This window comes from Podarcis filfolensis (assembly GCF_964270895.1).
Source record: "Podarcis filfolensis genome assembly, chromosome: 6".
Lineage (NCBI taxonomy): Eukaryota > Metazoa > Chordata > Lepidosauria > Squamata > Lacertidae > Podarcis > Podarcis filfolensis.
Genome location: NC_139609.1, coordinates 9,049,200 through 9,076,926, shown reverse-complemented (window position 1 = coordinate 9,076,926; position 27,727 = coordinate 9,049,200). Strand labels below are relative to the sequence as shown.

At 43.1% G+C, this 27,727-nt stretch overlaps 1 protein-coding gene across 1 annotated transcript; it reads left to right on the top strand.

Moving 5' to 3' along the window:
- Positions 1 to 301: 301 nt before the first annotated feature.
- NUF2 (NUF2 component of NDC80 kinetochore complex) lies at positions 302 to 24,421 on the top strand. Its single transcript, XM_083621630.1, has 14 exons — positions 302 to 1,354; positions 2,968 to 3,108; positions 4,936 to 5,010; positions 6,610 to 6,686; positions 7,494 to 7,555; positions 9,759 to 9,856; positions 11,815 to 11,888; positions 14,509 to 14,605; positions 15,366 to 15,428; positions 16,796 to 16,933; positions 17,398 to 17,538; positions 19,960 to 20,135; positions 21,899 to 22,034; positions 23,816 to 24,421. The coding sequence occupies exons 2-14, from the start codon at positions 2,986 to 2,988 to the stop codon at positions 23,933 to 23,935; spliced, it is 1,380 nt and encodes a 459-aa protein (XP_083477756.1). The 5' UTR covers positions 302 to 1,354; positions 2,968 to 2,985; the 3' UTR covers positions 23,936 to 24,421.
- Positions 24,422 to 27,727: the final 3,306 nt, after the last annotated feature.

Sequence of the window (27,727 nt, the reverse complement as noted above, 5' to 3'; positions counted from 1 at the left end):
TGGGCCAGTCACCCCCTCTCAGCCTAATCTACATCGCAGGGTTGTTGTGGGAATTAAATAAGGAAGGGGAGAAAGCCCTCCCCCCCCCAAAAAAAACCCCAGACAGGAGGTGGGAAAGGCATTCCCAGGGTTAACAGTCACAGTTACAGCAACTATTATATACATATAAAAATCAGAGATCACAAAAGACTAGGGCCCTGTGGGACTTGACATCTTTCCGCAGGGCCTGCAAGACAGAGCTGTTCCACCAGGCCTTTGGCCAAGGTACAGTCTGACCCCCTCCTTTGGCAATCCTTACAGAACTCTAGCCCAATAGTTGCCATTAATTTGATTTGAACTGATTTTATAATGTAATGATTTTAGAATGTTGTATTATTTTACTGTTGTTACCCACTCTGAGCCCGGCTTCGGCTGGGGAGGGCTGGATATAAATAAAATTTTATTTTTATTATTATTATTACTCCCCTATCTGACTTACAGAAGACATCAGACGACAACCCTGTATGGGGAATTTTTTAATGTCTAATGTTTTACCATTGATGTGCTGTAAGCTCCCAAGTTTGCTCAGCAGGGTATAAATAATAAAATTATTATTAATTTATGTTGTTGTTGTTGTTGTTGTTGTTGTTGTTGTTGTTGTTGTTGTTGTTGTTCCCCGCGAGGTGGAAGATAAAATAAATGAAAACAGGAAGGGAATTCAGTGTTCAGAGCACTGCTCTCTCCCCTTTGACCTTTTCGTCACTCTACTCCGTGAATTCCCGCCGCCATGACACCAGAGGCAAGAGAGGCAGAAACCCTCCTGGCAGCTGAGTAGAATAAACACAGCTCCGTCAGGAGAATAAAGAGCGGAGCAATTTCCCCACCTCCTTTCCCCCATTTGTCTCGTAATCTCCGCTCTTTTTAACTTGTGCTTTTTAAAAAACTTTTTAAATCTGAGGGCGGCCAACAGAAATCCTGACACGTATTACCTTCAAGGACCGAATAGCGGGGAGGGGAGGGGCGTGGAGGAGAGAAGGTGAGCGAGAAAACAAAAGGCTTCTCGGCAGCCGATTGGGTGTGACGTCAAGGGCAAGACGCAAACGCGCGCGCGCGAGCGAGCGAGGGGAACGACGCGAGCCGGGCCGCTGATTGGGCGTGACGTCACCCGAGACGCCGGGCTGGTGTTTGTGCGCGCGTGCGCGAGGCGTTACCCGCCAAATTCAAACGGCCGAAGAGGAGGCGTCGGCTCGTCCGGGCTTGAAGAAGGGAGGCTTCAGCGCCGAGGAGGCCGCGGCTTCCCGAGAGAGGAGCTTCCGCTGCTCGGTTGCGGCAAACGGACAGGCGAGGATAAAGCGGCGACTTCATCGGCCTCTGGGTAGGAATGTTTTTCGGCAGGAGCCAGAAAGAGCCCCCCTCCCCCCAAAACATGGATTATTATTATTAATATTATTAGTATTATTGTTATAGCTCCCCACCGCGAACACAGTTTATGGCTGCTGCTGCTGTTGTTATATTGGGTTTATTATTATTATTATTATTTAAAAGATATTTATTGAAGTTTTACAAAAACATAAATTTAAAAAATCATTTAAAAAGAAAGAAATACAAAAAAAACCATAGAAAAATACATAAAATAAGAAAAAGAAGAGTAAAAACAAATCCATTTTTGTAACCCTAACTCATTATCTTATTTCCTTGGCTTCCTCACACCTCCGCTTTTTGTATCCCCATTTAAATAATCAAATCAGCAAATCCTTACCCTCTTTCGTTTATCTTAACTCTGTATCTTAACATATTATAACTCTATATTTTCATCCATTATCAGTTGAATTTTGCATACTCTTGTTAACTTTGTTGCTAATGCCACTTATTTTCAATCCAACATCATTTTAACATTAATTTTGCAGTGTTTCTGCAGATAGTCTTTAAATTTCTTCCAGTCTTCTTCCACCAACTCTTCTCCCAGGTCTCGGATTCTGCCAGTCATTTCCGCCAATTCCATATAGTCCATCACCTTCATCTGCCACTCTTCCAGGGTGGGTAAATCTTGTGTCTTCCAATACTTAATATTATTATTATTATTAATATTATTATTTTATTTTGCTTCTTATTATTCCAGTGAAGCTCTTTTTTCTTTTTTAAGTGTTTAATGGTGTTACAGTGCTGCTATGAAGCAGAACCATAGGCTAACATTTAAACACAACTCCACTGCACTGCTTAAATGACACTACCTTGCTTTTTCTTTTTGTTGAACAAGGTTTATTATTATTATTCCGGTGGAACTTTTCTTTTTTAGGTGTTTAATGGTGTTACAGTGCTGCTATGAAGCAGAACCATAGGATAACATTTAAACACAATTCCACTGCACTGCTTAAATGACGCTACCTTGTTTTTTGCTTTTTGTTGAACAAGGTTTGTTATTATTATTATTCCAGTGAAACTTTTCTTTTTCTTTTTTAAGTGTTTAATGGTGTTAAAGTGCTGCTATGAAACAGAACCATACGCTAATATTTAAACACAATTCCATGACACTGCTAAATGAGGTTGCCTTGTTTTTGTTGCCCAGCCTTATCTAAACAAGTGGTGCTTCAGATTAAGAACAGTTTCAGGTTAAGTACGGACCTCCGGAACGAGTTAAGTACTTAACCTGAGGTACCACTGTATTAGTTAAATTCACAGGCAGCTCTCGGTCCCAACATCGCAGCATGAAAATTCAAGAAAAGAAAAGTAAAGAAACACACAACATGGGCGAAATAAGCAGGCAGGAGGGGAACCCTTAACCGCGCCCCCCCCAATAGCTCCCACTTCCAAGAACCCCTGAAATTAAAAATAAGCAATCACCTGTTCGGTATCAACCCCTTTGCACGCATACATTTCACAAAGGCTGGTGAGAGAATTTGGGCAGGGACTGCAGAAACTGGTCATTGATTCCTCCCACCTCCCCACCTGGCAGCGGTTTAAAAGTTGTACTTGGCTTTTTCTTTTTAGGGCAGACCGCCTTACAAAATGGATAACTGCACCTTTCCGAGGTACAGTGAGAATGACATCATCACGCACATCCGCAGCTGCTTGCTCACAGCAAACGAGGCCAAAACCTTCTCCAAGGGTGACTTATTTCCAAACGTCAAGGTAAGTGCTGTAAGAGAGTGGATTTATGGCACAGAATCAAAGTGCACCACTGTGGCGGGTAAAATATGCATTTGATTTTTCCCTGTGTACAGAGCCAGAATGAGTGAATTTAGCCAAAGTAGCTGTTTGCATGTAAATATGTCGCTTTAACTCAGCGCTATGGTAGCGTAGCATATGACTGTATGGCAAAACAGACCCAGCTCAGGGGGTGGAATTGTAGAATTGTAGAGTTGGAACTGACCGCAAGAGTCATCTTGTCCAACCCCCTGCAATGCAGGAATCTCAACTAAAGCAGCCGTGGCAGGTGGCCGTCCACCCTCTGCTTAAGAGCCTCCAAGGAAGGAGTTAAGCAACTTCTTAAAGAGTCCATTCCTCTGTTGAATAGCTCTTATTTTCTGAAAGACTTCCCTGATGTTTAGTTGGAATCTCCTTTCTTGTTACTTGAATCTCTTTGTGTTCTAGCCTCTGGATCAGGAAAAAAATAAGCTTGCTCCATCTTCTATGTGGCTAGTGTGATATCAGTGAGATGCAGCAAGTATTGGACTAGCACCCACAAACCCGCTTCCCACACTTCAGGGAGGAGTTTCGAAGCATTTTGTTCTTTGTTTGTTTAACCATAGCTTGTTGCATCATCTGGACCAACAAACTGGTTAAAGTTAATACTTGCTACTTGAAAACCAACCAGCATCAGACTGTGGATATACCAAGCTGACTTTCAGCTAGCCATAGTTAAGATCTGTGGCTGTTTTTATAATTTTTTTTTTTATAATAATATTTTATTAGGTTTAACAATAAAAAGATACAACCAAACATAATACAGTAATAACACACAAAAAATATAAGACACAACAATACAATCTTTCACAAAAAGAAAAAAGACAATCAACACACAACAAATAAAATAAGGCAAACACAAATCGCTCTTTTCTAGTTATTCATCTTTGATTAACTTATTTTCCTGACTTCCTCTCACCTCCCTTTTTTGTATCCCTCTTAAACAATTAACTCAGCAAATTCATATCGTACTACTTTGTCCTTACATATTTTATCTCCCAAATTTATAGTTTCAATTTTTTATCTCTTGTTACTAGAACCTCTTCATTTTATTTCAATGTCATCCACATTCATACATTTTACAATACTTCTGTAAATAAGTTTTAAATTTCCTCCAATCTTCTTCCACCAACTCTTCTCCCTGGTCTCGGATTCTTCCGGTCATCTCGGCCATTTCCATATAGTCAATTACTTGCATCTGCCATTCTTCCAAGGTGGGTAGATCTTGCGTCTTCCAATGCTTCTCAATGAGTATTCTTGCTGCTGCTGTAGCATACATAAAGAAAGTTCTGTCCTTCTTTGGCACCAATTGGCCAACTATGCCTAGGAGAAAGGCCTCTGGTTTCTTCACAAAAGTGCATTTAAGCACCTTTTTCATTTCATTATAAATCATTTCCCAGAAAGCCTTAATCCTCGGACATGTCCACCAAAGGTGAAAGAATGTACCTTCAATTTCATTACATTTCCAACATTTATTCTCGGGCAAATGGTAGATTTTTGCAAGCTTGACTGGGGTCATGTACCACCCTGTTTTTATAATTTCTTATGTTCTATTTTTGTAGTGGTCATGAGGGTGAAGTGTGAACCTGAGGCTTCCTGTAGCTCATTCCCCATGGCATAGTGTGGCATTCAAATGTTGCTATTGTGCAGAAACATACTATTATTAATATATGCATTTGTTAAAAAAATGGCCTCTGGCAGTGGAAAGTGAAACAAATAAAATCTAAACTTAGTCTGGTTTGCCATGGCAAATAAAATTTCGCCTCTTCTTAGCCTGAAGTGCTGCAGATGATCTTCATGAGAGCCTTGCAAGTTGTGTATGGAATCCGCCTGGAACACTTTTATATGGTAAGTATTTAAACAAGACATGGGGGGAAAAGTGCAATGAATCCATAGTATAATAGAACCATAGTTATTTTTAGTGGAGAGTTTGGGGCACCTTAAAAAACAACAAATTTATTTGCTATATTTGCCAGTCATGGTAAACTATAAATCATTGTTCAGCACTCACAAGCAAATTATGCCCATTTAGCCTCTCCTTTTTCACGTTGGAGGAAAAGCAAGCCACAATCTGTGACATAGTGTTGCATCCAAACCAGGGATCATTGTTTATTGGGATCCACAATAGGGCTTTCTGTGGTGTGTGAGTGCAGCCGTTGTTTGGCTTAGGCTGCAAGAAATAACATTAGGCCTTAAGGAGTCTTCAACATTCTTAGCCTATTACAGCAAACATGGCTTCCCCACTCAGAACAGTCAGTCATTTTCATAACGCAGGAGATAATGCTAATTTGAAGCTCTTGTGTATTTATGCAGAGTTATAGCAGACACGGGTTGCGCTGTGGTCTAAACCACTGAACCTAGGGCTTGCCAATTGGAAGGTTGGCAGTTCAAATCCCTGCGACGGGGTGAGCTCCCAGCTCCTGCCAACCTATCAGTTTGAAAGCACGTCAAAGTGCAAGTAGATAAATAGGTACTGCTCCGGTGGGAAGGTAAACGACGTTTCCGTGCGCTGCTCTGGTTTTGCCAGAAGCGGCTTAGTTTTCTGTGCCTTGGTGCCATGAACATCAGGACATCTCCGTAGACCAAAACCACAGGCTACATTTTATGGGTTAAAATTGGTCCACAACTTTATTGATTGCAAATGTCAGTGAGTTTGGCATGGCACTGGGTCAGTCACCATCCAGCAGGTGGGCTGGAGGGATACAAGGGGTCAAGGCTGAATCAAGGATTGACCCATGGCATACATCAAATGGATGCAACCCCCACAGTCTTGCTGCATTGTGTAGTGCTGTGGCCCTCAGCCCCTGCCTGGGCTTATGGACAGAAGCCCCTTCCCTGGGATTCCTTTAATGGGATACCACACCACCCCAGAGGGGGAAGCAGAGGCTCCCAGTTCCCCCTTTGCCAACAACTAGGAACCAACCCAAATGCCATATCTTCCAGTGTTGTGACGATGGCTGTAAGGAAGGCAAAACCCAATTTGTCTGATGGGAGAAATTCCTGCCTGGACCCAAATACAGTGACAGTAATGACCCCAGCAAAGTCCATAAAGGTAACAAGGCAATTGAAAAACAGAACATTATAAACCATGAATATAGGTCTTGAGCGAAGGCCATTCTGGCTTTTAAATGCTGGGAGTCCTGAAGACTCCTGAGAATCAGCCTCAGGCCCACATGCTCTGTCTGCACATGATTGGACAAATCACAGGCAGGAATTCTGAATTCCAGGCCACCAGGAGAGGGGAATTTGTCTCCTGTTGGTCACCGGAAGCAAGACCCACAGTGGTATGGCAGATGGTGGCAGTAAAGGCACTGAGCCGCAAATGCTGTGTTACCCCTGGAGGGGGTGAGCAGATAATAATACTATGAAAAGAAATTTTTCAGATTTGTCTGAAGAATTAAGTAAATAAATTGCATCTCTTTACTGATTCTGTTTACTGATTCCTAGATGCCAGTGTCCTTTGAAACTCCATATCCCCAGATTTTTGATGGCTTCCTACCAATAGCGAATCTCTTTACTAACATGTGAGTATGCTGAAATCACATTCTGTACACTCATTTTTATCCTTTGAAATGGATCTGTGAATGTATTTTGTATGGTTTGATTCAATTTTTTTCATTGTGTTCATCTTTTATTCTAGTAAGACATTAAATTTGTTGCAGGTTTTGTGAGTTCAGGTATAGATATTGTGGCTTTGCCTGGGTTATGGAGCTGCCTGGCTCAGGAGATCTATCTAGCCCCTCCTGATGCTTTCAAAAAAAAACTTTTCTTTGTTCCAGCAGGCTGGGGCTGTTGAGTTTTTAATAGCTTAGTGATCCTTCGTCCTCAGTGTGTTTTTAATCTGTTGTGCCCATCTCTTGCTTTTATTGCACTGTTTTCATGACTCATTTTTGTAATTTTAAATTTTCTTGAAGCTACATTGGCCGTTGTAATAGTGAGGGAAGAGCATTTTCTCAAATACATAAATGTATTTTCTCAATACATAAATCTTGTGTAAAGGCTGATCTTGTTCTGCTAAATTTGCAAGCCGAGTTCAAAGTTCTACTCAGCCGGGCTTTGCACCACAGCTTTTTCAAGTGCTGTGTCACATGCAGTGTGTTTCATAGAGTTAAGCCCATGCTTTTGCTAGATATCTTTATTTTAAAAACAACAACAAATTTTAATTCTTTGGATTCAGAGCGCTAAGATAAAATCTGCAATCCTAAACATGTTTACTAGGGAGTAACCCCATTAAAAGATCTGTCAGGTTCTAATCGTTTGCCCTAATAATAAGTTTATAAGTATATGTTGTGTCTATTTTTAAAATGCTTAAGGTCTTGTACAATTGACAGGGAACGCTTTTTTCCGCTCTGCCGTGTCAACGACTTCCAGATTGCTGACCTTCTAAATCCAAGTAAGCTTTTAATGTCTCTTGTGTGTTCTAATGTGTTGTGTCTTGAACAATTCTCGGTTTGAACTTGAGGGAATTGCCACCCAGGGCTCATTGGTTGCAGTTTGGTTGGGATTCTGTTTCGCAGTCGCAGTGTTCCCCACAGCAAGGGTTCGTCTGGGGGAATTTCCGCACTAGCACCACCCAGGATGTGTTGTGCAGTCAGGGATTTTTATTGCACGACTGCCTATCCTACAGTTTGTTAGAACTGCTGAGACCCAGGTTCAAATTAGTACAGGATAGTACGCCCCCCGGAAATGATCTCTTTCAGCTTTGGCCTTCTGGAAGAAGGTACAGGGTTATAAAGACTAGGACTAGCCGCCTGAGAAACAGTTTCTATTCAAATGTGATTTTGGTTTTAAACGCAGTGTAAGGTAGTCTCTAGGGACGCGGGTGGCACTGTGGGTTAAACCACAGAGCCTAGGACTTGCCGATCAGAAGGTTGGCGGTTCGAATCCCCACGATGGGGTGAGCTCCCGTTGCTTGGTCCCTGCTCCTGCCAACCTAGCAGCTCGAAAGCATGTCAAAGTGCAAGTAGATAAATAGGTACTGCTCTGGCGGGAAGGTAAATGGCATTTCTGTGCGCTGCTCTGGTTTGCCAGAAGCAGCTTAGTCATGCTGGCCACATGACCCGGAAGCTGTACGCTGGCTCCCTCGGCCAGTAAAGCGAGATGAGCACCACAGCCCCAGAGTCGGTCACGACTGGACCTAATGGTCAGGAGTCCCTTTACCTTTAAAGGTAATCTCTATGAGAGTATATTGTATTTAATTATGGGGTATCAGAGTTTTTAGGGGGCTAACCAGGCTGGGGTAGCAGGCTTGTTGGTTTCTGAATGTCTGATGTAGATTTTCAATTTCGTCGTTCTGTATGGGACAATGACAATAAAGATTATTGTATCACTGGTTAAGCTGTAAAGATCACGGGGGGAACCTTCGGCCAGTCAGGTCTTCCGGTTACAATTGTTGCCGTCACAGGGTAGAATTGCAGCCAAGCGGAAGGTGCATCTTGCTACAGGAGGAGGAAACAAGTCCTGAACTTTATTCCATTAACATTTTATCATCAAAAACGGATAAGAGACATGCCTTAGCGTCCAAGGTGACCTGTCTGCCAACAATAATACCAATCTCCATAGCAGCCCGCTTCTAGAAATTGTGTACATGCATGGCATATATACATCCCCCCCATGTATGCCAGTATGTTCCTCTCGTCTTACGACCCCGCCAGCGTGAAAACTGAAGTTTTAGTTAATTCATTTTCCTGGTGGATCTTTACGACAGCCCTGTAAATATTGTTTTGTTAGTTACTGTGTTATGTGTTTGTGTGTTCATATTGCAAACCACCCTGTGATCCTCAGATGAAAAGCAGTACAGATATTTAATACATAAATGAGCCCATAAGAGTCACTAGCTTGCACATTTTTTTAGTAATTTAGCTGTAATTAAGGTTCGTTCTTGGTTTACAATTCATGATTTGTCTGGAGGGGGCAAACTGTGAATCCAGGTTTGGATGACACACTGAGCCAAACCGTGGCTTAGCTCTAGTAGCATGGCAGCAGGAGATGGCGGGGGCAGAATGCATAGCTGCCGTTCTTATTTCTGGGAACTTGTGCATTTGTGTAAAGCCCTGGTTTTGGCTTGGTGTTAAGTGCAAAAAGAGCCATATTGTTTATTGCAGAGATTGATCAGGATCTACTAGTGTTGATCTCTGGGTGATAATCAGTAAGGTTAGTAAGATTGCATGATAATTGTTAAAACTGACCCACCCCCCATAATTTTAGGCTGTTGAATTGGGATACTGGGAGCGGCGGGAGTTGTGATGAATTTTTGTGTGAAAGTTCAGTTTTCCGGTTCTTATTGCAGTTTCCAACAACAGCATTAGGATAAAGTCTGCAAAAACAATAGCAGAACTACATGTACAGTTCCTGAAAATATTCCATTAGACATGCTGTGGCCAGCTCAAAGGGGATCTCTTTTCTGAAACTTTACAATTAACTCCCTTGATTGTACCCCGCACACAATATTCATGGATTCCAGAGTTTCTATGTATCATTTGTATGTGGTAGATTCCATCTAATGTGGGTTTAAACTTCAGGCGGCTTTTTGAATTTGAAAAATTGCATGCCCCATATGTCTTACAAAAGCATTTCCTTTTATGTTGCTCTTCCAGAAGCCAAGAGGACAGCTCGTTTTTTGAGTGGCCTCATTAACTTCCTTTTCTTCCGTGACTCGCGTCGTGAGGTCTACCTGGAAATCCAGAGCACGTTTGTAAGATTAATTACAGGGTTTGGGGGTTCTAGACTTTGCATGTCACAACACAAAGATCACGCCATAGTATCATTTCATAGAATCATAGACTAGTACTGACAAAATGAAGCTGTGGGCAATAGGATATATGCAGTATTTCAGTTTCTTTTGAATAAAGGTCAGTTTGGCAGAAAGTGGGACAGCAGGAGGCAAGATAAAAATATCCCAGTTTAGAAAGTTGATCCTACTTCCTTTAGTTTGCCTAACTCCCTACCAGCTCTTTGTTCTACAGGACACCTCAAATCTTCCTTTCAACAGCAACTATGAGAAATAGTGGGTGGTGGAGGCATGGGTTTCAACAAAGGGCAGGTCAAGGAGGGGAAGAAGATTCCGACAGAGATAGGAGGGGTAATAGGTGACAGCAGAAACGGACTTCAGAGGCAAAGTTTAGGGATTTGGTGGTTGTGGGGTAGGAAGCCAAGGGGGATATAGGATTGCCAGGTGGGTTCTTGTTCTTTTGGAATGCCACCTATTGCCAGAACTAAGAGAAAAACCCACACCTAATGAAATTATTCCCTTTTAAACAACCTTTTAGTTAAGATACAGGACTCTGGATATAAAGGCTAAGAAGTGTGGCAAAACCCAAAAGGCAGTGAGGGAAGGGTATGGGGATCTGAACTTCACAGACTGATAATTAGCCAGTTGGTTCTCTCTCAGAATAGGAGGAGATCCAGTGTGAGTTCTCACATCAGTCACTGGAGACATGCTTAGTAGAATTGGTAGTAGGCCTGGGCGATGTATCGGTGCATCGCCCAGGACCGATATAAGGGGCAGACTGATGGCAGCTTCACCTGGTGGCATATCACAGGTGAAACTGATGGTGCTCCTGAGTCCCTCTGCTACCAGCGCTGCTTTCAACATCGGGCTGCTGGTAGCAGAGGTACCTGCAATGTACCGCTGGGGGTGCAATGTACATGCAAGCTGGAGAGGTACGGGGCTCGCTCAGCTGGGGGACGGGAACCCTCTCTCTCCCTAGTTGTGCCTCGCAAACAAGCTGCGTTGTTCCAGCGGCGAGGCACTGGGGTGAAAAGTGCCTTGGCTTCCGTGGTGAGAGCTGAGGCATTTTCACCCCGCACCTTGCAAGCTGGGGCCAATGCAGCTCGTTGTTTCAACATTGCAACGTATTGCCAGACCACAATGTTTAGCTGGTGATGCATTGCGATGTTGAAAACCAGACATCCCCCAGCCCTAGTTGGCAGCAGAAGTTTCTCCCCAGTTCTTGTACCTAGAGGTACCGCACTGCAGGGCCTTTCATTTACTTCTTCCTCCGCGTGCTTCTGCTAAATATGCCTACCAGGATGTGGTCTGATGGGGCTGAAGGGCCACTTTGCTGAAGCGAAGTGGGTCTGGGTGCAGTTGGTGCCCGTGTACATGAATGTCTGGGAACTCCTTGCAGGCCACCTTGGGTCCCATGGTGGAAGAAAGGCAGTGTATATAAATGTAAGAAAGTGAATAAATCTTTCCCCCACCTGCCTTGCCTTCAGACAATCATCTTACCATCAGGGTGAAGGAATAACGTGTGGTAAGTTTGGAATTCCAATCTAAAAAAAGTCAGGCTGGAACACCTTACTTTTGTAGCAGCAGCAGCGACTCCCTGTATGGAAAGTGCTCCTATTTCCACTGTGGAAGTTAGGAAGAGCCACTCATGGTTTTGACTCCCCCCAGCATGATAGGCCTCTAGGTTAATGAACCTTGCAGGCAGTCATCACTCTGTATGACATTCAACTGTCTTCAGAAAGTTGTGGAATCTTGAGTCTATAAAGTACAGTACTATAGGCTAAAAACAGTCACTGCTTCAGTGGGACCTAAGCATAGGCCCAGTTAATATGCAAGTTCTCTGGCCTGTAAGATCAAACTGTTTTGTAGACCCAAGTGTACATTTTGGTTTGCATGCAATGTAAACCGTTCTCTTTTTGCAGAAATCAGCTGTGGAAAAAGAGCAGCGACTTCAAACAGCAATTCAGGAGGCAACATTGAAGTTGGAGAAACTTGAGTAAGTTAACTAAGGGTTGGCTACCTCACTTTAAAGCAGGGTCAGCCAACTTTTTCAGCAGGGGGCCGGTCCACTGTCCCTCAAACCTTGTGTGGGGCCGGACTATATTTTGAAAAAAAGAATGAATGAATTCCTATGCCCCGCAAATAACCCAGAGATGCATTTTAAATAAAAGCACACATTCTGCTCATGTAAAAACACCAGGCAGGCCCCACAAATAACCCAGAGATGCATTTTAAATAAAAGGACACATTCTACTCATGTAAAAACACGCTGATTCCCGGATGGTCCGTGGGCTGGATTTAGAAGGCGATTGGGCCGGATCTGGCCCTCGGGCCTTAGTTTGCCTACCCATGCTTTAAAGCAACCTTTGGAATTTAAGGGACAGTTCCTAGGGCTCCAGAGTATGGAAATACATGAATTACGCCTTAAGACATGCATGCCTTTCCATACAATCTGTAGTCTTACTTGGAACTGGCAAGAATAAACAGTGCTTACCTGTCCTCTGTGCAATCTCTTCCTGCATTCTACTAGGGCTGGGCGCTACCAGTTTCCAACTTTGTGATGTATCCCCAGCCAAACATTGCAATATTGTGATGTTGAAAAGCAGAGGGAGGAATGAGCCGTATTGGCCAAGGCACCGGAGGGAAACCACCTCATTTCCCTAGGTGGGAACGGCAGCTAAAGGAGGAACAAATTGCATCCGTCCTGGTGCCTCACAGGGCCAGGGCCAATGCAGCTCGTTCCTCCCCCCACATTTTAACATCCTGCTGCATATAAAGCCATGCTAGTTTGATGCGCATACTAACCTTAGATGGAATTGTTCAGTGCTGAACATTAACTCCAGCATGCCAATGCATTCTTGAACCTACAAACTTTAAGGAAATTGTAACTGTCTTTTTCTCTGGTAGGGAGTAACAGACAGCAAGTTCAGGGGGTGCTGTCAGATTGAATCATTTTACCTTTCTCCCGCAGAAGTCAGCCCCTGCCTACATGAGAGTAAAGTAAAGCCTGTAATCTCCAGCTCACTTTTGGACTGTTCTGTTTTCTCCTTGCCCATAAATACTTCTGTCTTGTAAGTGGGAGGGAATTTATATGCAATATCAGAGGAATCTGCAGGCAGAGGTCGGCTGACCATGCTAATAGGTTACCGTGCTATTAAGCACTGGGACCTATGCTTTTAAACTTGTTTATAAATGACCTAGAGTTACGAGTGAACAGTGACATGACCAAGTTTGCTGATGATACTAAATTGTTCAGCGTCATTAAAAAGAAGAAGATTTTGAAGAGCTTCAAAACCTCCTCTCTAAACTGAGTGAATGGGTGGTGGTGGTGATAATAGTAATAAAACTAATAATATTTTATTATTTATACCCTGCCCATCTCACTGGTTTCCCCCAGCTACTCTGGGCGGCTTACAGCATATATAAAGCACAATAAAATAACAAACATTAAAAACTTCCCTAGAGAGGGCTGCCTTCAGATATCTGCTAAAAGTTGGGTAGTTCTTTATCTCCTTGACATCTGACGGGAGGGAGTTCCACAGGGAGGGCGCCACTACCGAGAAGACTGGACAGCTCCTATGCAGTAGGACTACATTTGGTTTAGACAAGTCTTTTAAGCAAATCTATCTGAGAGACGTTAGTTGAGAGAATGCTTCACATTTATACGCTTAAAAATAAATAAATCCTAAATTTAGCAGCATCCTGTATGTTGTGAGAATTGGGGGTGAATCCAGTGAAGTCATTGCACTTGTGAACTTCAGCTCACCCACCAGCTCTTCCTACATCGCTCTACCCGCCACCAGATATAGGGAATGGGCAAGTGAAAGTTCAGCTGCATGCAGAGCCTTTGGTGGGATACTGCTCTTGAGACTGACCCAGAAACTCCAGCGGGTGCAGAATGCCGTGGCGAGACTCCTTACGGGGTCCTCGCTGCGAGATCAGATTCACCCGGTGCTATACCAGCTGCACTGGCTCCCGGTGGAGTACAGGATCAGGTTTAAGGTGCTGGTTTTAACCTTTAAAGCCCTATACGGCCTAGGACCCTCGTACCTACGGGACCGCCTCTCCTGGTATGTCCCACGGAGGAACTTATGGTCTTCAAACAAAAACATCCTGAAGGTCCCAGGCCACAGAGAGGTTAGGCTGACCTCAACTAGAGCCAGGGCTTTTTCGGCTGTGGCTCCAATCTGGTGGAACGCTCTGCCACAAGAGACTTGACACCTTTCCGCAGGGCCTGCAAGACAGAGCTATTCCACCAGGCCTTTGGCCAAGGCACAGTCTGACCCCCTCCTTTGGCAATCTTCACAGAACTTTAGCCTAATGGTTGCCATCAATTTGATTTGAATTAATTTTATAATGAAATGATTTTAGAATGTTGTACTATTTTATTGTTGTTAGCCGCCCTGAGCCCGGCTTCGGCTGGGGAGGGTGGGATATAAATAAAATTTTATTATTATTATTATTATTATTATTATTATTATTATTATTACTATTATTATACCACCCCTAAGATTGTAAGGCAATTGCATTAAAATGAGCTTTAGAACTAAGTGAAAACAAGTAGGTCTTTGTGAACATGCACGGCAAGTACAAATACCCTTTCTCTGTATGTGCAGTACTGTTCCTGCAGATCAAGAGGCAGAGTTCAAGGAGCTCTCCCAGGATATTCAAGAGCTGGAGCAAAAACTGAACCATGAATATCGGCAGAAAACGGTGTGTCTTCTTTCTTACAGAAGTCAGCTGGGGATACAAAGTTGCCTTGCTATTAAAATTTGCTATTAAATCATTTTTGTTTAGTTTTTGTCTTTGCTGGAGAGTGTTGAACACCTTGTCCTTTAATTTTCTCTTGTTGCCATTTGCAGAACATTAAAGCCAATGGCATGAGTGGTTGCCTCTCTTTTTGGGGGTGCATTTGGAATTTTAAGATGATGGGCACCGGTCACAAAATGGCTGTTGCTAGAGGTGCGGCTGAGCAAAATGGTTTCCACCTCCACAATAACCGAAAAAGAGATGGGAACGTAAAATGGTTCAAATATGGAAAAATCTATACACTTTTTTTATTAACAAAATATGTTTGAAAAATCTTGCTTCTTTTCCGCGCTCTTGCTCATTGTGCTGTGCTGCTGTAGATAAGAGCAAGAAAATAAAAGGTAACTGATTCCAGGAATAATTCTGAATTACTAGAGCTAGCCATAGAAACATGCTGGTATCTCTCTCATTTGAGTGGGGGCTTAGGAAAGCAGGAGCAATATGAGAGAGAGAAAGAGACCAGCTTACTTGCATTGGGCATCTATCTACTGCCATTATTTCATCTATGGTCCTGTGGGTATGTTATTCCCCTAGCTTTCTACAAAACGGCTCTATAATCTGAAGGACAACATGTGAGGTAAAAGTCTTAGGTTCTTCTAGAGTTCAGAGTGAGCCCCTTCGAATTTCATTTCTTAACTGGCAAGTGATTGTTCTTTTGTACTAGGCTATTTTGCAAGAAGAGATCTCCCAGAAGAAAACAGAAGTTGCAGAAAAAGCACAGAAGCTGGTAAGTGGAGCTCAGTGGGGAGCCGGAATGGTAGTCTTGAAGAAATACCAGCATATATTGATCTCCAATAGCTATATTTGATATGGGAATCCTTAGTTTTAAAACAGTCTTAAGAAATGCCTGTCACTGAAATTTTCACTTGAGAGGTTTTTGTTATTTGCTACCTTCAGCAACTTACAACAACAAATTTGATGAAAAGTGGAGTAAATTCTGTCCTAAGCATTTACAAATTTTCATCCCCCCCCCAAAAAAAAGATTCATGTGTTGCTTGTGATAGAGCAGTAACAAAACAACAACAAACCTATGGTTACGTGAAACATACTCGATAAACACACAAGACGTAATTGGCTGTATTTTTGAATAAATACGGAAGTCTCAAAGTTCAACGAAAAAAGCAGACGACCCAGTGGATCAGTTCATTCTCTAATCAGTTCATGCATAAGGTCCATACATGTATAAGTGTCTATTCCACATGTCTGTTCCTGGAGTCCAATAATCCATCAAGCCCACATCATCATCTAGAAATTTTTGTGGATGAATCAAGAATTAAAGTGCGTCCTTATAAGAAAAGCACAGATAGAAATTCTTTGTTAGAGAATGAACTGATCCACTGGGTCGTCTACTTTTTTCGTTGAACTTTGAGACTTCCGTTGAAACTTACAATTTGATACAATGAATAGTATACTTTATTTATTCAAAAGTACAGCCAGTTGTGTGTTTATTGTGATAGGGCAGTAGCATGGCTCACCCCCCAGACAAAGCGTAGCAGCAAAGAGAGGAATTTCTGTGTTTGGCATTAAGCCACATATTTCTTCTCTAGACAATATGCTCTCAACATTCCATAAGTCCTGAAATATCTCATGGTTTTAGTTTCTACTTTCGTTCTTCTGAGTGACCCAGGTTCACATGAGGTGGTTTTGTGCCTGATTTATAGCAGCAGCCTTTTTAATCTAGGAGGTTATATTTTAAACTAGCATGTGATCATGGACACTGCAATGCCAATACCTTTTATTAGTTTGTAAAGTAAAGCGTTGGTAAACTCTGTATTCAGCTGTTTACAATTCTTTATAGTGTTGAATAGTGTCTCTACTTTAAGGCAGAATTACCTGCATGCTGCTCTTTGTAGAACAGGTTCCAAAGTTTGGAAATTCAGAAATGGCTGCATGTTGCACTCCTTGTGCTGTGCACAGAAATGAAAGCCTTGACGACTTTAATCAAGTGAAATGGCTTTGTTTTGTTTTGAAAGCAGAAAAAGTCTAATCGTCACTATCTTCAGTCCAGTAAAAGATGTGCTTCAAAACAGTTGTTCAATATCTAATTTAAACCTGTGGTAACATTAAGAATATTTATATTCTTTTGCTAATTAGAATGAGCAAAAACTAATCCTATGTAATCTAAAAGAAGAACAAAAACAACTAAAGTCCAAAATCGCAGAGGATCCAGAGGAGCTGGCTAATCGTAAAGAACAACTTCAGCAGACTGTTCAAAAACTCAAGAAAGACAAGGTGAGTCCTCTTTTCCCCCTTGTATTTTATATATCAGCATCAGTTAAGCCCGTTGGACAAGTGAGCAAAAACAACTTTTGCTTGTTGTATGCTTCACTTTTCTGCCTTATGATTGCTTATCTGTATGATTGCATCAGAGGAGGAATTGAATGCTTTTTCTGCACCCTTCGGAAAAAGTATAATAGAATATCTACCTAGAATATCTAGAATGCTGATGTGTTTTTATAGATTATTGCTGTTTTAATTTTTTGAATCTTTTAATGGCATTTGCTAATAATTTCATTTTATTCTTTTCCCTTTTATATATAAATTGAACTAAATAAATAATAAATGCATACAAATCCTTCAGAAAATTGTGCTAAGTTCTTGAAAGTGGCCAGGTATGGTAGGTTTTCTGAAAAATGTTGCTATACAAAGTACATGGGATGCTAAAATTCTGCTCAATTTTTCAAAAAATTATAAAGCAAGAAGTGATCAAGAAGTATGAAAGTTACAGAGACCTGGTAGAAATCTTACCACCGTGCCAGCAGGAGATTCAGTTGTACCAGAAAAAAATGGAAACCCAAGTAGCCAATGTGGCTAAACTGTCAAATATAATTGCAGAGGTATGTATTACGAATTTCTCTCCCTTACATTTTAGCTATGGAACTGTTGCTAAATCTATTTTTTTTGGCATTAGCACAACTCTGAGGTTAATTCCTGGTAGGTTCCTGGTATCAAGATGGAAGACTGGATGGGGAAATGAGAAAAATAAGACCCATCATGTGGCAGTCCCTGTGAGTGTGCAGAGGAAGGGCAAAGTCAAAAAGGGGCTGTGGACTTAGGGCCGTCTTTGCAGCACAGAGCAATCAAATTCTGATGTAAGGAAATAAGGAGAACCTGCTGGGCCGGCAACCTTCTCACAGTGGCCAGCCCTGTGCTCATGAAATATCCTCAAGCAGAATCAAGAGTGCAGCAGCGCTCTCCCCTCTTGGGCTTCTGTAGTATTCAGATGTAGAATGAGGGTGGCTTGCCGATCAGGAGATCAGCAATTCGAATCCTCGCAACAGGGTGAGCTCCCGTTGCTCTTTCCCAGCTCCTGCCAACCTAGCAGTTCGAAAGCACACCAGTGCAAGTAGATAAATAGGTACCACTGTGACGGGAAGGTAAACGGCGTTTCTGTACGCTCTGGTTTCCGTCACAGTGTCCCGTTGCACCAGAAGTGACTTAGTCATGCTGGCCACATGACCTGGAAAGCTGTCTGCGGACAAATGCCGGCTCCCTTGGCCTAAAAGCAAGATGAATGCTGCAACCCCATAGCCGCCTTTGACTGGTCTTAAGTGTCCAGGGGTCCTTTGCCTTTGCCTTATTCGGATGCCTTTGAGACTGAAGGTAGAACTTGGTCATTGTAGCTGGTAGCCATTGATAGTCTTGTCCTCTTTGATTTTGTCTTTTAAAGCCACCCAAGTAAGTGGCCATCACTACATATTGTGGGAGCAAATGTAGTTTTTATGAAGCGGTGTGAAAAAGTACTTCTTTTTTACTTTCTTGAATCTTCCAACATTCAGTTTAATTAATGTCCCCAGAATTCTAGTATTATGTCGGGATTCAACCTCAATCTGTTGACCGCCATCCCTCCTCCAACCGCATCCAGAAACCGACACAGGGCTTTCACTGCCTTCACTGGTTCCACCTTAAATGAGAGGTTGAGCTGGGTATCATCTGCATACTGGTCCAGCCCATAATGGTCCCTCATCACCCTGTGACAAGTGGGGTGCCGCTTGGTTCTGTCCTGGGCCCGTTGTTGTACAACGTCTTGATAAACGACTTGGACAAAGGAATTATGCACATGGGGCCCTCATCAAATTTGCAGATGACACCAAACTGAGAAGGGTAGCTAATGCCACAGAAGACCTTAACAGACTGGAGAACTAGGCCCAAACTAGCAAAATGAATTTCAATAGGGATAAAGCTTCTATAGTTAGGCAGGAAGAACCAGATGCACAAATGTAAGACAGGGGAGTAGTACATGTGAAAAGGATCTAGGGGTCTTAGACCACAAGCTTAACATGAGTCAACAATGTGATGTAGCAGCAAAAAAGGATGGCATTGTTACAGGCTACATCAACAGAAGTATAGCGTCCAGATCAAGAGGAGCAAATTCCACTCTGTTCTTCCTTGATCAGACCACACCTGGAGTACTGTGTCCAGTTCTGGGCATCACAATTTAAGAAGGATATTGACAAGCATGTGGAAAGGAGGACGAAGATGATCAAGGCTCTGGAAATCCAGGCTTTTGAGTGACGGTTGAGGGAATTGGGTATGTTCAGCCTTGCATAATATGATAGCCATCTTCAAATATCTCAAGGGCTGTCACATGGAAGATGGAAAAGACTTGTTTTCCCCTGCTCCGGAGGGTAGGACCAGAACTAATAGGTTCAAGTTACAAGGAAGAAGATTCCAACTAAACCTCAGGGAGAACTTCCTGACAATAAGAGCTATTCAACAGTGGAATGATCTGAGGAGGTCGTGGACTCCTTCCTTGCAGGTTTTAAAGCAGAGGTTGGACAGCCATCATTCTTGGATGCTTTAGTTGAGATTCTTGCATTGCAGGGGGTTGGTCTAGATGACCCTTGCGTCCCCTTCCAGCTCTACTGTTCTCTGATCAGAGCGTCTACTTTAGCTAAGCTTATTACTATAGAGGCATTTTTCCTCTGCCTGAGAATAAGAAACGTTAATGTAGTTGGGAACTAACATTTCTACTGTGGCTCTCCACCAAAGTCAGTTTAATTTGGGTTAATATCTAAACTGGGGAAGAATTATTCCCCTCTTACCCCCAGCGAGACAAGAAACATTTCTGCGCAATGAACTGACCTATTTGCTGATTTGACCATAAATAGCTTGGCTTATATCTTAGCAAATCTGATGTGAGTGGGGGGCAGGTATGCTCATTTCTGAAAAAACAACAACCCCAAACATAATTCAGTAGCTCAACAATACTGTGAAGTGACTTTATATAACCGCTGTTTGTATTTTTTGCATATCAGATCCGAACCCTAGAGGACCAGATAGAGAGCAACAAAAGTGAATTAAAGAATGCCAAGATGGAGGAAATAACCTTGAGGAGACTAGTGACGGTGAAGCGGGAGAAACTCACCACTGCTGAAATCAAACTTAAAAAGACATGTGAGGATATTGAACAGCGCAAGCAAGCAATAACTCAGTAAGAATGAGTTAATATTTCTGTTCTTATTTTGCTCGGTATCCTAAAACATCATAATACAGCTTCAAAATTTGCATTCTGACAAAAGCATACATGTTTATGACACCCTTTGGGAAGGGGTTGTGCTGCTTTGTGAAGACAGTTTTGCTTCTGGCAGGTGTTTTGTCGCAATGCAAGTTGACTTTGAGCACAGTCCTCATTTAAGGCTTTCATTCTCTTGAAAAAAGCCACAAAGGCTCACTCGAAAGTCCGTTTGCCTTTCATGAATCTTTCATAATTTTCTGCCTCTTCTGGTTATCAAAAATCTCGAGACCTGTAGGGAATTTTTGTGCTTGTTTCCGAAAGAGATGCAACACATCTCTTGTTTGCTGGTTTGTTTCTTCTTTCTGCTGCAGCAGATTCACACGGCAACACTTGCCGCATCACAGTTCCAATCCCCTCCAAGGAATTAGGACTTTGACGCAGCTTAGCTCCTGAGTTACTTAGAATGCAAGGCCCATTCTTATTTCTCCATCTCAGCCCTCAGGGCAGAAAGGGGATTGGAGGCTCAAGGTGAGCAGCAGGTCTTTGAGTAAATAAGCAAAGGTCTGTGGGACGTGGGTGGCACTGTGGGTTAAACCACAGAGCCTAGGACTTGCCGATCAGAAGGTCGGCGGTTCGAATCCCCGCGATGGGATGAGCTCCCTTTGCTCAGTCCCTGCTCCTGCCAACCTAGCAGTTCGAAAGCATGTCAAAGTGCAAGTAGATAAATAGGTATCACTCCAGCGGGAAGGTAAACGGCGTTTCCGTGCGCTGCTCTGGTTCGCCAGAAGCGGCTTAGTCATGCTGGCCACATGACCCGGAAGCTGTACGCCGGCTCCCTTGGCCTATAGAGCAAGATGAGCGCCGCAACCCCAGAGTCGGTCACGACCGGACCTATGTACAGTGGCACCTCTGGTTAAATACTTAATTCGTTCCGGAGGTCCGTTCTCAACCTGAAACTGTTCTTAACCTGAAGCACCACTTTAGCTAATGGGGCCTCCTGCTGCTGCCGCGCTGCTGGAGCACGATTTCTGTTCTCATCCTGAAGCATTATTTCTCGGTTAGCGGTGTCTGTAACCTGAAGCGTATGTAACCTGAAGCGTATGTAACCTGAGGTACCACTGTAATTGGTAAATTTGGGCAGTAGTGACAGGGAGAGCTCATGGAGGGATGAAATAGGAGAAACAAGAATAATCCTTAGAACTGCTCTCCTTTGGAAAAAGGAGCTTTTTTAAAAAGATAGCTATGATAAAAAAATAAGGTAGCTCTATTGCCATGCCAATAGAACTGAATTTAAGCAAAACTTCTCCCAAAGTTATTTTCAAAACTTCAGAAACAATTGACATCGTTAGTAAACTCAGCTATATGTTTCATATTCTAAAATTCCACAGTATTTTTTTGTGAATAGAGTAATATTAATCTAGACCAGGGTTCCCCAAACTTGAGAAACTGCTCCAGCTGTTTTTGGACTACAACTCCCATCATTACTACCTAATAGAACTAGGAATAATGGGAATTGTAGTCCCAAAACAGCTGGAGAACCAAGTCTGGGAAACTGGTCTAAACATTCACGAGTAGAGAAACCCAGTTCTGCTTTTGTCTTATTTCAAGATAAACATGAAAAAAACCCCAGATGTAGTGAATTGCCAGTATGTGAACTGACATTTGCTGCTAGTACAATTTTTAATCTATGTGGTTTTATTTGGGATTAGTGCTACAATAACTAGTTAATTATTTTCTAGGTACTGCAACAAATTTCAGGAGAAGAGAGGGGCTGTCTGTGAGAAGTTAACAGCAACTCATGCAGAAATCAAGCAGCTCAAAAGTGCTATTCGGCAGCTAAATAACAATGCGGAGAAAGAGAAGTTGAAAGCTCAGGTGAGTGCAAAGATTAGACATGACGCCAACACATGCATAAGTGGAATAGGTCAAACTTCACAGAAGCCAAGTGGGTAATAATAATAGTAATAATAATAATAATAATTTTATTATTTATACCCCGCCCATCTGGCTGGGCCTCCCCAGCCACTCTGGGCGGCTTCCCAAAAAATATTAAAATACTATAATACATCAAACATTAAAAAGCTTCCCTAAACAGGGCTGCCTTCAGATGTCTTCTAAAAGTCGTTTCTCTTTGACATCTGGTGGGAAGGCGTTCCACAGGGTGGGTGCCACTACCAAGAAGGCCCTCTGCCTGGTTCCCTGTAACTTGGCTTCTCGCAGTGAGGGAACCGCCAGAAGGCCCTCGGAGCTGGACCTCAGTGTGTGGGTAGAACAGTGGGGGTGGAGACGCTCCTTCAGATATACTGGACCGAGGCTGTTTAGGGCTTTAAAGGTCAGCACCCACACTTTGAATTGTGCTCGGAAACGTGCTGCGAGCCAATGTAGATCATACTGATGGGGCTTCTGCTGGTGAGAAGAGATACACACTAGTACTTAACGTGCGTGGACCCAGAGAGGAACCTGTGGAACATTTTTATAGAGGTTTCTTTCTGCTTGAAGTCAACACATCCTCCTACACACACAACACACATGCCAATGGCCCTGAATATATTTAGGTTCCCAATATAAAACATGTTCTCATTGCCTGTAAAGTTACAGGGAACCAGGCAGAGGGCCTTCTTGGTAGTGGCACCCGCCCTGTGGAATGCCTTCCGACCAGATGTCAAAGGGAAAAAACAACCTACCAGACGTTTAGAAGACATCTGAAGGCAGCCCTGTTTCGGGAAGCTTTTGATGTTTGACGCATTGTTGTATTTTAATATTTTGTTGGAAGCCGCCCAGATGGGCGGGGTATAAATAATAAATTATTATTATTATTATTATTATTATTATTACTAATCCAAGATGGTAAAATGGTGGGTATGCTGCTAAAGCCTTTGCCGAGAAAAATGACCGAGTTATGCGCTTAAAATTTTGCGAAATATCATTGAAGCACTAGGACCCAGCTCAGAAAGCGTGGTGTAGTTTGTTTAGAATTCCATAATAAAGGTGAAGGTAAAGGACCCCTGACAGTTAAGTCCAGTCGCGAGCAACTCTGGGGTTGCAGTGCTCATCTCATTTACTGGCCAAGGGAGCCAACATTTGCCCTCAGTTTTTCCGGGTCATGTGGCCAGCATGATTAAGCCGCTTCTGGCGAACCAGAGCAGCACATGGAAACGCCGTTTACCTTCCTGCTGGAGCAGTACCTATCTACTTGCACTGGCGTGCTTTTGAACTGCTAGGTTGACAGGAGCTGGGATCGAGCAATGGGAGCTCACCCGTCACACGGGGATTCGAACTGCCTTCTGATTGGCAAGCCCTAGGCTCAGTGGTTAAGACCACAGCGCCACCTGCGGCCCAGAATTCCATAATTGCCAGCAACAAAACACCGGCTGTCATTTATTGAGCTTCACTATGCATCATGTGATAAGTCATATAAAGTCCTTGCATGACCCTCGAATGGATGTGGCAGAGATGAGATGAGCATTATATGTAATGCTTTGAAGACAGCGGTCCAGTTTTGTCCTGCTCTGATGAGCTTAGCACATGTCAGAAGTATTCTGAGCTATATAGATTATAGCAGAGGGATATTGACACCTATAGGTTTGTCCAGCATGTTTTTTCCTCGCTCGTAACAAGTAACTCTACCTATCTCTCCCCCACCCTGACCCCAAAAGGAGATTTGCCTTAGCCTGAGGGTTGGCTTGGATAAATACCATGAACTTCTGGCAAGTATAGTGGAAAAGACGACATCTGGAAGAGAAGAGAAGATCACCGAGTTAACTAAACTGCTTTGAGTTCATATTTCTGCAAGTGATTTGTATATATTTTGTTCTGTCTCGTTCATCTTTAAGGTTGTATTTCAGCTGTGCGTGAACAATGGTAAAATAAGCATTCTTTTGGCCTTGATTGGCGCGGGAGGGGAGCAAAACTAGACCTAGCTGTACCAACTAATAAATCCTGCTGGAGTGCTTTGTTCAGGCCATCTGTACTTTATTTCTGTTTGCTATTTCATTTTGTTCCTATGCTACAACCGTTCTAGCATTTGCAGATCTTTAGTGGTAGGCTTGGTCTTCTCTAAGGAATGGCTGTGCTGCGCAAACAAGCCATGTCCTTGATGTCAGAAAATGCAAGCTCGAGTTCATGTCAATTTCAGCTAGTAAGCTTTGGAGGCTTCCCACAACTTGAAAATAGAAGCATGTGATTTTGTCCCTACAACTGGGAACCATTATTTTTTTAAAAAAATAAATGTATGCAATAAAGCTTAATACACATGGAGATAATCAGTTTTCTTTATTACAGTACAGTAAATCTGAAACCATTTCCCCCAATATTGTCTTGATGCACACACATGTTCACTATATCTGGTATAAGCCACATCTTCCAAAGCAACTGCTCTACTCCAAACTTAAAAATGGAAAGTGTAATGCTGGTGGTGGTCAACAAAAAGAGGTTTAAAGACTCTCAAGGCAAATCTTTAAAAAATGTAGTATAAAAACTGACAATTGGGAAACACTGGCCCGCGAGTGCTCCAGTTGGAGAACAGCCTTTACCAAAGGTGTCATGGGCTTTGAAGACGCTTGAACTCCGGATGAAAGGGAGAAACGTGCTAAGAGGAAGGCATGCTTGGCAAACCCTCATCATGAACTCCCGCCTGGAAACCTGTGTTCCCCACTGTGGAAGGACGTGTGGATCCAGAATTTGCCTCCTTGGTCACATATGGACTCACTGTTAAGACTGCGTTCATGGAAGACAATCTTACTCAGCTATGAGTGATCGCCAAAGAAGAAGAAAGCTGAGGTGGAGGAGGGCTTGCCTGTGTGTGGCAACGGGTGTGCCTTCTCACTGTTTGGAGGACACTGTTTGCTGCTTTGGGGAGAGAGATGGGTTAGGCGGCACACTTTCACAGCATTCACATGTAACACAGGGATGGGGTTGAGGGAATATAGGAGAGGGGTTGCAGTGGTTATCCTATAAGGCTTGTGTTCCCCCTTAACTGTGTAGAGTGCTCTGTCCTAGCATTCCCAGGGGTTTGGGTGTGTTGGAGTCGACAAACGAGGTACCTGTTAGGATTCTAGGTTTCTTTCTGTTGTGACTGAGATCAGGCTATTCTGTGCAAGCTGCCCTTTCTCCAGACTACTTTCTCACCAGCCTTTTCCTTTGTTGTTTAGTCGTTTAGTCCTGTCCAGCTCTTCGTGACCCCATGGACTAGAACACACCAGGCACTCCTGTCTTCCACTGCCTCCCACAGTTTGGTCAAACTCATGCTGGTGCTTTGAGAACACTGTCCAACCATCTCGTCCTCTGTCGTCCCCTTCTTGTGCCCTCCATCTTTCCCAACATCAGGGTCTTTTCCAGGGAGTCTTCTCTTCTCATGAGGTGGCTAAAGTATTGGAGCCTCAGCTTCAGGATCTGTCCTTCCAGTGAGCACTCAGGGCTGATTTCCTTAAGAATGGATAGGTCTGATCTTCTTGCAGTCCATGGGACTCTCAAGAGTCTCCTCCAGCACCATAATTCAAAAGCATCAATTCTTTCGTGATCAGCCGCCTTTATGGTCCAGCTCTCACTTCCATACATCACTACTGGGAAATCCATAGCTTTAAGTATGAGGTCTTTTCCTATTGATGTAGAAAAATAGGGGTGTTTGGCTTTTGCTGACCAACTCCCCATGGGACACAAAGTCCCCTAAGTCGATGATTGGTCAGAGAGGATTGGATGGAGGCAGGATGCAGTGAAAGCAAGGCAGGTCTTTGTTTTTCTGTTGCAACAGAGTTCCCTCCCCTCCTAGCAAGCAGGCAAGAGAGACCCAGAACCAAGAAGAAACATCTCTTTGAAGGGTTTGCCTTATGGCGTGGAGAAGGCGGACATCCCCTCTACAGTCAGAAACCTCACACATAAAGTGGGGTTACTGTGGCTCAGGAAGGCCGAGGTCTGATATTCCTGAGGACATAGTTCCAGACACAGTTTACACAAAACATTAGCGTTTGATAAGACAATCAGGATGCCTGTCAGACATCCCTCAATACAGAGCATCTGGGCAAACAATGACAATTAATACCAAGGAGGTTCATAGATATGGGAGAGGAATCCTTTCAGGAAATCCCCCTGACTGCTATCTGCCTGCGTTTTCTCAGGCAAGGGGGATTAAGGAGGCAGAGGAAATATTGAGAGTCTTCAGAAGAACCAAGATGGCTTTTGGGTTGCTCTCCTGTACTATTTTAGACATGTGGGTTATATACTTATGTAACTTATGTATGTGTGTTTACCTTGTGAAATTATCAACATTCTATATTTGAGACCTTAGAATTCCTGTAACACTATAAAAGGGAGCCTAAGTCCCTCATCTGCAAGAGAGGCTGATGTAAGATTACTGTGATGCGTGTTTGTGGAGTGCATGTAATTCACAGAAAATGCTATGTAAAAAGGTAAAGGGACCCCTGACCGTTAGGTCCAGTCACGGACGGCTCTGGGGTTGCAGCACTCATCTCGCTTTATTGGCCGAGGGAGCTGGCATACAGCTTCCGGGTCATGTGGCCAGTGTTATGTACTGAAGTTCTCACCATGGGCCAGCAGGGGGATACTGTAGATAATTATGCAAATGAAGGATCAAAAGTGACGTTCATTGATTGGATAGTTTGTATGCAAATGAAGGATCGAAAGTGATGTTCAGTGATTGGTCAGTTACAGAAAATGGTTACTGTTGCATTCTAGTGGAGCTCTATATAAGTAGGCTGACTGAGCTCCTCAGTTAAGTTCTGTCCCGGCTTACAAATAAAGAGTTGCTTTGGAAGAATCGCTGTGTCGTCTGATATGTTTGCCCACAACTTAACAGCCAGCATGACTAAGCCGCTTCTGGCAAACCAGAGCAGCACACAGAAACGCCATTTACCTTCCCGCTGGAGTGGTACCTATTTATCTACTTGCACTTGACGTGCTTTCGAACTGCTAGGTTGGCAGGAGCAGGAACCGAGCAACGGGAGCTCACCCAGTCACGGGGATTCGAACCGCCGACCTTCTGATCGGCAAGTCCTAGGCTCTGTGGTTTAACCCACAGCGCCACTATGTAAATGCTATATATTATTTCTTCTAAATCTATTTAGTGGTGAAAATAGAATTTGGATCTTGGAATTAATTTATTTGCTGTGAAGTAGGTCACTTGTGCTACTAAGAATGTTGCATTATCATGTTGGGATGCCCAAGTTTTTTTGTTTGTGATATCCCACCTCCCTTTGCATTCTCTAGAATAGATAGAATAAGGAAGCGTCCCTGTACAAAGAAGTTCCATGTGTGTCCACTGGGTGACACTGTTGCACCCTGAAATTTATATTCTGCCGGAGCTGAACAAATCTTTATTTCCATCCTCCAGGACAAAGGTGAATCCTCTTGCCAGGCCCTCAAAAGGAAGCTTTGAACACCGCTAGACCTGCACGTCACCGTGATTGCTCCAAAAAGCCTGCATGCTTCCATTGCCCATTTATATGCTCTTGCGGGTGATCCAGAGGGGTTTAGTCAAAATGCCTGTGACCAATTTCTTACATCAACATCCAGAAGCAGAGCAAAAAGTATGCTGGGTTATAGTTGATGCAAAC